Genomic DNA, 12,599 nt, shown 5'->3' on the forward strand with positions numbered 1-12,599 from the left:
CCGATCCTCTCTCCGCCCAGCCAACCAACAGCCCACCTGACCGGCTCAACTACATCCTCCTCACCATGCGATCTCTCCACAAACACACCACAGAAATCTAGGACTTCCTCACCGACGCCTCTCCCAACATCACCTTCTTCACGGAAACCTGGGACAACCCCTGTTCTGGATCCCCATCCCCAACTGCGACAAAATCACCCGCAAGGACTGCACTGACTGACCCAGAGGAGGCATCGCCATTATGCACAAGAACACCCTCTGACTGACCATGCACTCAAATTACCCAACGACAACCATGGAACACCTCGACTCCGCCAGCGAGAGCATCACCTACAGCCACACCACCGAACTCCTCTGGACCGACCACTACTTTGTGCATCTCGCCTTTGCCACGCCAACCATGAACCACGGCCCTCATCGTCCCTCCATCGCAGATGGTACAAGGTCACGGAAGAACTTCTCATTTACTTCCTCAGCACAACCATTGGCAGATGCCAACACCGCAGCTCCCAACCTTCACCGATGGATCTCCAACTGCGCCGACACTCTAGCACCCCTCAAGAAGACACCAGCCAAGCAACACTCTAAGAAAGCCAGCTCGTTCACTCCCGCCCTCCACGAGTCCAGACACACCTACAGACGACTTGAGAAAAGATGGAGGAGCAACAAAACACCAGAAATGCACACCATTTCTCTTCAAAACCACAAAGAAAACTGCCTTCCAAGACAGAATCAACGCCAACGCACACAACAGCAAAGAACTCCTTGCCATCGTCAAGGAGTTCGCCAAGCCCTACAGCAAGACCACAGATGTCCCAACTTCCCAAGACCTCTGCAACAAACTCGGCACCTTCTTCCACCACAGGAACAGGCACGTCTATGACAGCTTTAACACCCATGACCCTGCTACTATGCCCGCCACCACCACACGCACGCAACAATGCCATACCCCAACAGATCGTGCTCAACTAGACTCTGCTAACCACACATGACACACTAAAGACCATGAAGAACATCCACTCAGGAGCCCCATTGGAACCTTGCCCATACCACATCTTCCAAAGAGTAGCCGCCTCCATCACCCCCGCTTCACCCCACCATCAACTGCTCCATTGAAACCGCCACCTTCCCCGATTACTGGAAACATGCCAAGATCAACCCTCTGCTGAAGAAGCTGTCCGTGGACCCGACAGACTTCAAGAATTTCCGACCCATCTCCCTCATCCCCTTCCCAGCCAAGGTCATGGAGAAGGCCATCAATGCCCAACTTTCCGAGTTCATCGAAGAGAACCACGTCCTGGACACCTCCCAATCTGGCTTCCGAAGCAACCACAGCACCCAGACCACACTCCTCACCTCCACCAATGACATCTGCTCCCTCCTCGACCGTGGCAAAACCACAGCCCTCGTCCTACTGGACCTCACAGCCGCCTCCGACACCGTCTCCCACCGCACCCTAATCATGAGACTTTATGACGACAGCAACTGCGACAAGGCATTGCACTGGATCTACTCTTTCCGTACCGGCCAAACACAATGAGTCAGACTACCCCCGTTCCTCTCAGAACATCAGCTGTGGAGTGCCCCAGGGCTCCTCGTTGAGCCTCACCCTCTTCAACATCTACATGGTGCCCCTCGCAGCCATCGTCAGAAGCCATAGACTCAACATCGTCTCCTACGCTGATGACACCCAGCTGATCCTCTCCCTCACCAACGAACCTACAGCCGCCAGAATCAAATTTCACAGCGGAATTCAGGCCGTTGTTACCTGGATGCAAGACAGCTGCCTCAAGTTCAACTCGGCCCTGACCGAAGTACTCATTCTAGGACCCACCCCCTCAGCCTGGAACGACTCCTGGTGACCCACTGCACTAGAACCCCTCCCACCCCTACGGACCATGTATGCAACCTCAGCATCATACCTGACTCCTCACTCACAATGAACTGCCAAATCAAGGCAGTATCCTCATCCTGCTTCCACAAGCTCCACCTGCTCCCAAAGACATTCGGATTGATCCCCACAGAATCCAGAAAGACAGTCACCCACACACTCATCACCAGGAGACTTGACTACGGCAACGCCCTCTACGCCGGTATCACCCAGAAACAGCTCAGGAAACTAAAGAACGTCCAAAACGCCACAGGAAGACTCGTTCTCGACATCCCCCATCACAGCCACATAACATAACACCTCTGACAACTCCATTGGCTTCCAATCAAGAAAAGAATCACCTTCAAGCTCCTCACACATGCCTACAAAGCTCTCCACAATGCAGGACCAGAATATCTGAACCTTCGCCTCCCATTCCACACACCCTCCAGTCAACTCCGCTCCGCCCAACTCACGCTGGCCTCCTTCCCACAGATCCACAAGACCAAAACCGGAGGAAGATCCTTCTCCTAGACCTGGAACACCCTGCCCCTCGACCTCAGGCAATCCGCATCGTTGACCCAATTCAGGAAGGACCTCAAGACCTGGTTCTTCGACTGAATCTTCACACCCAGATGGATCAGCAGCCCTCCACCCCACCCCCCTCAGCACCTTGAGACCCTCATGGGTGAATAGCTGTGCTATACAAACTCCTGATTGATTGATTACCTTTAAGATTATGACCTACAGATGCAGTTCTGGCATAGTTTGTTCTTTGACAACAATTTTAAGCACATTTAAGTAAGACATAATCATGTGTTTGTACCTGTGGTCAAAACACAAGAATACACATACATTTTCTGCATGAGAGATATAGGGGTAGGATGTGAAACTATGATAAAATAAGAAAAAAGAGGGGATTACATTGTCATCCTCACCTTTTAAGGTGAGTCGAGCACAGTGCGATGTGCATGGTGCGTAAATATGCAAATATAAAATGGTTCTTATTTTTCTTCTTGCCATCCATTACTGTATACATTGATTAAGGTGGTCAGATACTCACATAAGGCACAGTACTGGCCAAGTTGCTCATAGTCCTCACAGCAATCTGTCACATGCATGGTCTCTGGTACTTCGATGGACCTGTAATCTGTTTGGTAGTGTGGTTTGGTACACCACCTGAATGGTATCCATCCACACAGCGCCCTTGTTTCAGACTTTTTTTGATAGGCCACCAATTTAATCAAGTTTTTCGTCTCCGTGCGGTTGCACAAATGGTAAGAGTCCAAATAGAGCTCTTTGACTGAAAGAGAAAAAAGATCCATTAAATGACAAAGAAGAAATCAATGGTTATTCAGTATGACTCTTAAGAAATGCACTTGGATATATTACAGAAATGATCATGAGTGGTAAATGCCATCTATACAGAAAGAGCAGATACCGCCAGGCTAGCACGAGGGATACAATTACTAATGTATTATTATTGCATGACTCTTTGAAATCCCTATTGTAATAAATTAGAACCATCAACTTAGATCGGCTGAAAGCTGATCTTAAAATGTGAAGCATTTGTTATTGAACACTCAAGTAAATAGGTGGAAGTGTTTTGTTTTACAAAGACACTTTCACTGTCTCTGAAAGTAAATTGTACAGCCTTCTGCATTTGTTTAGCTGCTAAATTAATAGAAATATGTACTCTATTGGTTGTATGTTTTATTTCTAATGGTAAAAACCCTAGGTGTTATAGCCATAGAGCCACCCAGTGGTACAGTCAGAGAACCATGTGTAATGTTTAATTGCAATATCACAGGCATCAGCACCAAGGAGAACAGTGATCTTAGTAAAGCAATTATTTACCACTGGCAGTAACTTACATCATGAACCCAAATTTACACCAAGACAAAAATGACAAAAGCTCCTCTCTTATTAAATTCTTTCAGTGTGTAATCATCTTGTGCAGTAATCGCCCCCTTGCTTAAGGGTAATCTTCATTACTCCAAGTCTTCCTCGCCTTGGTCCTACCTACCCCCTATCTTCCCTATATCAAGTTAGTAGAGTGCGATTGTACCAGGCGGCGAGGTGACCCCAAGGTGGGAGACGAGGCATAAAATGAGTAAAACGATTATTAGTCTACAGCAGAGGTAGGACAGTCTTTCTTCAGTATCATGCTCTACAGGGTGCCTGTCTCTAGGAAGGGGTTCTCAAAGTGTGAGGGCTGGGAAGAGCAAGGAGGCATTCAGTTAGCGTCAGACATTGAAATGCTTTTAAAAAGCCAGAAACTATTTCAAAGTTTTCACCTTTATCGGCTGCTGATTTTATACTTGTATCACTTCTGTGGTTTCATAGTGAGAGTAGAGTTGAGTGGGAATTGAGAACAGGGCAGTGCCACGAGTGAGTGGGTGAGGGGGAGTATGCTTGCAGACATCGAAGGGAGATACACAATCCAGCACGGCTGCATAGGTGGGTTCTTAAATTTATTTGATAAAGACCAAAAGGTAGTTTTACAAAATTGTCACTTGAGTGGTGAATTTGTTGCTTCGATATTATCAGCTACAATTTCAGAAGAACAAGGTGAGGTGCATGTGAGCGTGGGGGTTTACCTGTGGGGCGGTACATGTGTATCCAGGTGTGCACGCAGTTAGTACTAAGAAGGGCAGTGTGTACTAGACAGAGGGTCTTGAATGTAAGCTGTGAGCCAAATACTGCTTTAAGGGCCAGTTTGGAGTAATCAAAAGGTATACTGTCACAAATTGGAAACGGGTATGGGTGCTTTACTTTGAAAGGTTTGACGCTGGTTAATGAGGAGATGAGGAATGTCCCAGAGCTCTTACTTGTGCTTGCCGGAATGTGTGCCTCCTCAGGCTCTTATTTCCTGCCAGGTGCAGTACTATAATTAAAACTTTTTCATCAGTGATTACTATTGGTGATGAAAGACAATCACAATGAATCTCCACCATGTAACATCCTATATTGATATTTCTTTTCACCAGTGATCAGTGTTGGTGCTGTAAGACAATCACAATGAATCTCCACCATGTAACATCCTATAATGATATGTTTTTTAACCGGTGATCAATACTGGTGCTAAAAGACAATCACAATGAATCTCCACCATGTAACATCCTACAATGATATGTTTTTTCACCGGTGATCAATACTGGGGCTATAAGACAATCACAATGAATCTCCACCATGAAACATTCTATATTGGTATGTTTTTACACCAGTGATTTTTAATAGTGCTGAAAGACAATGACAATGAATCTCCATCATGTAACATCTTATAATTTTATTTTCACCGGTGATTAATACTGGTGCTGAAAAACAATCACAGTGAATCTTCACCATGTAACGTCCTATAATGATATGTTTTTTTCACCCGTGATCACTATAGGTGTTGAAAGACAATCACAATAAATCTACACCATGTAACGTCCTATAATGATATGTTTTTTCATCAATGATTTTTACTGGTGCTGAAAGACAATCACAATGAATATCCACCATGTAACATGCTATAATGATATATTTTTTTACCGGTGATTATTGGTGCTGAATGACAATCATAATAAACCTCTACCATGTAACATCCTTTAATTATATGCTATTTTCACCAATGATTAATACTGGTATACTGGTGCTGAAAGACAATCACAATGAATCTCCACCATGTAACATCCTATAATTACATCCTATATTGATATTTCTTTTCACCAGTGATCACTATTGGTGCTGTAAGACAATCACAATGAATCTCCACCATGTAACATCCTATAATTATATGTTAGTTTCACAGGGGATAAATACTGGTACTGAAAGACAATCACAAAGAATCTCCACCATGTAACATGCTATATTGATATTTCTTTTCACTAGTGATCAGTGTTGGTGCTGTAAGACAATCACAATGAATCTTCACCATGTAACATCCTATAATTATATGTGTTTTTCACCAGTGATCGGTGTTGGTGCTGTAAAACAATCACAATGAATCTCCACCATGTAACAGCACTAAACACTTTGCCAACTGAAAAGCTGTGCCCCAGAGAGCATAGGAGTACCTTGCAGAACCTTGAACTCATTGTCAGAAATCAGTAGGAAAAAGTAGTTAAATCACACAAATATCAAATAATTTAGAACGCCTATAGGCAGGTTGGTGAGATAAAATAGGGATAAATGGTATATGTGTGTGAGGGCTTGAGAGTAGAACAAAAGAGCTTCAAATGAAGGGACAAGATAATCGTAAAATAGAAATACTGGGACATTAGTCAATTAATGATCAAGATGAAAGGTCCAAATTCTGTAAAAGAGGGGAGAAAGTGGATTTAAGGAGGGCAAAACATGTCTAAGTGCCACTGATGGGAAGTGGGAGGTTCAAGGCTTACCCAGTAGGTGTCTGAGAGAAGTCATCGGAGTTTCGGAAGTATCTCCGAACATCACTGGAGATAGAGTAGGGGAGGAAAGGGCGTGGCATATGCGGGAGTGGGAATATACGCCTGTATTAGTTGGTGAAATGGAGATTGAGGTGTGCCATATAGTCAACGGTCAAACAAATTAAATTGCAGTCTGGGTATAGGATGAACGATGTAGTTTGGTCTAAACAAATTCAGAGAGCCGATAAGGCGCATTCAAGTAGTGAACACAGTGGGAACATTTGACATGTGCAGCAATGTTGTTGGGAGCAATCTTTGAGGAAGGCACAGAAAGCTTATATATTGTCTTACAAATCACATTGTGCTTAGTGCTGCTGGCTGAAACAGTAGGATTACAACGCGCTGACCTTTACAACAAGTTGTAACATCCCACAGGACTTTACAACTATGCACTGTGCTCAAGACCTCAACGGGTCAAAAGGCATCATGTTCTCTGCCTGACAATAAAAGAACTTGGCAAAGCATGTCTCTGTGACTCACCCTATTACTGTCTCTGTGGAGGAGAGTAATTCATTTTGGATGTATCAATTGGTGGAGTGTTGGCACTGGGTAGTTATAGTTAGGACCACGTTTCCATGGGAATAGCATTTTTTGGTTTGCTAATACTTTAGGAGTCATTTGCCAGACTTTCACAAAACATTTCAATAAAAGTTTCATCCACTGCAGCTCTTTCCTGGAATGTTTTGGGGTGATCCGTCAAGTAGGGGACAAGAAAAGGGGGGTGGGGATGTATTTTCTGAACTCCTTTTTCCATGAGAAAATTGGACACAGCCTAAATCACTAAAGGGAATTTCGCCATATTTGACAGAAAGCTAGGTCTTGGTTGAGAAAGCATGGTTTTGATGTGTTTTTTTAAATGTAACTCCGCTCATAGTTTTTGAGAAATTAAGACTTAGAATCTTTGCATATTTCATGCAACAGATCTAAAGATGAAATCTAATTGGCTGCCACCACATCAAGAAAGACTCAGTCCCCTGTCCTAGATTATAGATTTTTTTTAAATATATAGGGTGGGGTGAGGTAGAGAAACCCTGTACCCCAGTCTGGTGGAGGGTCCCAGAGAGCCTCCCAGGGACCAAAAACAGAAAATAAAATTATCGGTGCCACAGAACAGCTGTCTCCGGCTTTTTATTAAAAAGCTCCTGGGGTGGGCTAGGGCCTGGGGGGATGGGGCATTTGTATTTTTGGGGATGGAGGGCACACAACCCACCTCCCCAAGCCTCAGAGAGGTGCCAGGAGCTGTGTATAATATAAAAAAAGAATGGGCAAGCAGCCTCCTCCCAGAGTCACTCTAAGGGCCCAAGGACCCTATCCCTGGGGCCGAATGTGAAATAAAGGGGAGAAGGTCACTAGGCCTACCTCCCCACACGACTGCTGGGGCCAGGGAATCTCATAGGCTTTTTCTAAAATAAAAAAGGGTGAAGGCCATGCACCCCCCCTCACTGAGTTACTGTTGGGCTCCGGTGACCCCATACCCCAGGGCTTTTTCATTGTTGGGAAGGGGGGCCGTGCAGCCGACCTCCCCAAACTGTACACTAGCTCCGGGGACCCCATTCCTCAGACCCTTGTCCAGCAGTGTCCCGGGGACCTCACCCCCTTGGACACTGCAATTCCCTGCCTGGGAGAATGTGGCCATACCTTGCCCGCATTCTCCTGGGCAGGGAACCCAAGTTTGCTCTCGTCCAGGCGAGAGCAAAGTAATGGAACTGGCTACCACCAGCACACACAATGGTGTTGGCAGGGGAACTGGCTGGGGCTTTAGGGGCCTTGGGGCTAACCCCCACTGTACCGAATCAAACCGGCACTGTGGGTGCCTCAGGTGGGCGCCGTGGCACCCATTTGTCTTAAAGGAAAAAAGGTTTGTTTCCACCATGGAAGTGTCTCGGGAGCCAGCATGGGCAGCTGGGGCCTTATGGGATCCCCCCACGCCCGAAACCGAAAGCACCATTGTGGATGATCCGCATGGGCACCCGGGCACTCACTTTGCTTTTTAAAAAAAATAAAACAAGCCAGCTCCCCTCATGGAGGTGGCTAGAGAGCTGCAGGGGTCGACTTGATTGCTATGCTGTCTTGTGGTTTTTTTTATGGTTGCATGTTGTGGGCTATAAAATGTTAACGAAAGACTTCAAGGCATGTTGGGTTTTTCTTTTATAAAAAGTTATTAAAAACATTTTAGGACAATCACTGTTGTTAACATTTCAATGTGTGAATTTATGAAATGTGATTTGATTACTGTTGGGAAAGAAAAGTCCTCTTACAAAATTTAGATAACTTAGTATCTCGATTAAATAGTGAACAACTACAAATTTACAAATACATCACAGAATCAGTCGATCATGGAGTTCAACATGAAAATGAAATATGTGAGTGTACTAATTATGAACCTACATTGATATATGTAAGTGGAGAAGCAGGCACAGGGGAAAGCTTTCTGATTAAACTAATTACTGTGAATGTGCATATAGTTGCTAGCCCTAATTTATCTTGTGAAGTTACTGCTCCTACTGGCTTAGCAGCATATAACATCAAAAGAATTATCTTACATCGTCTTCTTTTTCTACCTGTGCAGCTTGATAACAAACTGGAATACTTAAGACTAAATGCTGATAATGCCAAGAACTTGACAGAGTCCTTAAAAAATTAAACATTTTAATTATGTAGGAAGTTAGTGTGGTTTCTAACTTAATGTTGGCATTTTTTCATTTTCGTATGTAGGAGGTACTCAAAATACTTGTGTGTTGTTTGGAGGCAGACATGTGATTGTGTTTGAAGACTTATTACAACTAACACCTGTAAAAGGTCAACTGATTTTCAACAAGCTTTTACAAGAACAAAGTAAGAACTCTTTGGTAAGTATAGGCAATGTCAATATTTGGTTACATTTCACCCATACAGAATTAATGCAAAGTATGAGGAAAACTAATGAAGATTGTGCACAATTTAACTATGAAATGCTACATGTGGTAAAAGAAACATCCAGAACCATCTCTTCTACATCTTCCTTCTAAAGATAAAGTGGGAAATCACAGAGTAAATATCCCCATAAGAAAAATACTAGCTACTAAATTACATGGAAAAATCTGTTTCAGATACAGTGAGATTGGAGAAAGATTTACAGATGTGACAAATTTGGCAGGTAATTTTACGTCGAAATTTAAATGTAGAAGAAGTACTAGCAAATGGGACCATAGGATTTGCAGGGGACTTTGTTTCATCTGTAGCAAATTAAGACATTAGATTTATTGTGTTAAAATGTGACCACATTAAACAGCAAAATCATATCTCAATGTGCAGCAAGAGTCTTACTTTTGAAAGATATTCATACAGAAAAGTTTCCTCGGTATTTGGCTTATGCTGTTACAATACACAAATGACAAGGTCTAAGCTTAGATTATGCACTCATAAGGTCAGCAGAGTTCAAAGAGGGTATGGCATATGTTGCTCCAGCTCAAGGTAAAAAAACTTACAGAATTGTATAATACTGATTTTGATGACACAAGTTAATGCAGACAGTAGCTGTGTAACACAATATAATAATTTGCAAAACAGATATGCTGCTCATCTTCATCAATATCCCATGTTGTTAAAACCTAAATGTACTTTTAAAAGAACAATGAAAACAAACGACAATGACAAAAAAGAATTGTAAGTACCTAAAAAATAAAACAGAAAACAAAACGCACGGATATGACAAGACATCAGTTTCAAATACAGATTGATGGGGCTTACAGGGCCTAATGAGGCTCGGGAAGGAGGGCCACGCAGACCTGCATCAGCTTTAAAAAACATACAGTCCACAGATTGCCCTTTTAATTTCTGCTGAGTATGCAAAGATGCCAAATCACCTACACGCTCTACCCGTTTCGCCACGCCCCACCCGTTTGGCCACGCCCCTTCCATGTTAGTAGCATGCAACTGTATTCATGCCATTTTCCAGGCAGATGGGCAGTGTGTTTTTTTTACAGTTACATATTGAAAAACGAGCTGAAAACTTTGATGAAGGTGAATGCATCATTGAATTATTGAAGTGCAATCTCTTCTGCAGTACCTGTCCATGGTCGAGTGGGTTCTTTCTTGTCATCTTATGGTCTGAGAGCAGAGTCCAGGGTATTCCCTTTTAATTGCTGCTGAGTATGCAAACTGAGGGTGAGAGGTTGAAAAGGTTCAGCACTCCGTCCATCATCTTGTTGTGTTTGCTATTTTCGCCATAAGTGGCCACGGGTATGCTCAGACATGGGTCCTGTGCTCGCTGTCCCACTGGATTCAAGCTAGCCTGGCAGAAGAGGGGGTAATGCCCCAAAACCTGCATGTTTGTTAAAGGGTTTGGGGTCTGCATGGCCCTCCTCCCTGAGCCTCATTATGCCCTAGGGTCCCCAGGGCTGTATATATTTTAACAGGGACCCCCCTTCCATAGCCTCATTAAGCCCTGTAAACTCCAGCTATCTGATTTTGAAATTGATGCCTTGTCATATCCGTGCGTTTTGTTTTGCTTGATCTATTGTCAAATGAGGACCTGGCCTGGCAGATCAGGCTGGACTGCATATCAATCAATCAATCAGTGACACTTGTAAAGCGCGCTACATACCCGTAGGGTCTCAAGGCGCTGGGGGGGGGGGGGGGGGGGGGGGGGTGCCGCTACTGCTCGAACAGCCAGGTCTTCAGCTTCTTCCTGAAGGAGAGGTGGTCTTGGGTCAGGCGCAGGTCGGTAGGGAGGGAGTTCCAGGTCTTGGCGGCCAGGTAGGAGAAGGACCTTCCTCCTGTAGTCGCTCTTCGGATGCGGGGGACGGCGGCGAGGGCGTGGTTGGCTGATCGGAGGTGGCGTTTGGGAGCGTGGAAGTTGACTCGGCTGTTGAGGTAGCTCGGGCCTTGGTCGTGTAGGGCTTTGTGTGCGTGGGTGAGGAGGCGGAAGGTGATTCTTTTGTTGACGGGGAGCCAGTGAAGGTCTCTCAGATGTCCGGAGATGTGGCTGGTTCGTGGGATGTCGAGGATGAGTCTGGCTGAGGCGTTCTGGATCCGCTGGAGTCTCTTCTGGAGCTTGGCGGTGGTACCGGCGTAGAGGGCGTTGCCGTAGTCCAGTCGGCTGGTGACGAGGGCCTGGGTGACGGTCTTCCTGGTCTCGGTGGGGATCCACCAGAAGATCTTCCGTAGCATGCGTAGGATGTTGAAGCACGCCGAGGAGACGTTGTTGACTTGCCTGGTCATGGAGAGGGAGGAGTCCAGGAGGAAGCCCAGGTTGCGTGCATGGTCTGTCGGTTTGGGTGCGGTGCCCAGGGCGGGAGGCCACCAGGAGTCGTCCCAGGCGGAGGGTGAGGAGCCCAGGATGAGGACCTCCGTCTTGTCCGAGTTCAGTTTCAGGCGGCTGGTCGTCATCCACTCGGCTACCTCTTTCATCCCTTCGTGCAGGTTGGATCTGGCGGCGGCGGGGTCGTTGGTCAGGGAGAGGATCAGTTGGGTGTCGTCGGCGTAGGAGATTATGCTGAGGTTGTGTTTGCGTACGATGGCCGCGAGGGGGCTCATGTAGACGTTGAAGAGGGTGGGGCTCAGAGATGATCCTTGAGGGACGCCGCAGGTGACTTCGGAGGCCTCTGACTTGTACGGTGGTAGGCGGACTCTCTGTGTTCTTCCGTCGAGGAAGGAGATGATCCAGTCCAGCGCCTTGTCCTGGATTCCGCTGTTGCTGAGGCGCCGTACTAGGGTGCGGTGGCAGACCGTGTCGAATGCCGCAGAGAGGTCTAGGAGGATGAGGGCCGCTGTTTCTCCATTGTCCATCAGGGCTCGGATGTCATCGGTGGCGGCGATGAGGGCGGTCTCGGTGCTGTGATTGGCTCGGAAGCCGGACTGTGAGGGGTCGAGGGATCCGTTTGTCTCGAGGAAGGCGGCCATCTGCTTGTTGACGGTCTTCTCGATGACTTTGGCTGGAAACGGGAGGAGCGAGATGGGGCGGTAATTCTTGAGGTCGGTGGGGTCCGCTGTAGGTTTCTTTAGTAGGGCGCTGAGTTCGGCGTGCTTCCAGCTCTCAGGGAAGATGGTGGTGTCGAAGGAAGTGTTGATGATGTCTCGCAGGTGGGGTGCGATGACAGCGTCGGCCTTGTTGAAGACGTGGTGAGGGCAGGGGTCGGTCGGTGATCCGGAGTGGATGGAGTTCATCGTGCGGATGGTGTCTTCGGTGCTGATCGGGGTCCAGGCGTGGAGGGTGGTGGTGGGGGGTGGTTGTTCGGTCGTGGTGTGCGTTGGTTGGTTGTTGAAGCTGTTATGTATGTCCGCGATCTTGTTGTGGAAGTATGAAGCGAGGGAGT

General features: G+C 46.2%; 1 protein-coding gene across 1 annotated transcript in view; it reads right to left on the reverse strand.

Moving 5' to 3' along the window:
• The window catches only part of UMODL1 (uromodulin like 1), a 633,174-nt gene that overhangs the window by 515,308 nt on the left and 105,267 nt on the right, over nt 1-12,599 (reverse strand). Inside the window, exon 2 of the mRNA XM_085621215.1 lies at nt 2,934-3,173. Within this exon, the coding sequence (XP_085477341.1) occupies nt 2,934-3,173 (240 nt within the window). The remainder of the gene's footprint in view (nt 1-2,933; nt 3,174-12,599) is intronic.

The sequence above is a fragment of the Triturus cristatus genome, chromosome 8, assembly GCF_964204655.1.
Source record: "Triturus cristatus chromosome 8, aTriCri1.1, whole genome shotgun sequence".
In the NCBI taxonomy this organism is placed as follows: domain Eukaryota; kingdom Metazoa; phylum Chordata; class Amphibia; order Caudata; family Salamandridae; genus Triturus; species Triturus cristatus.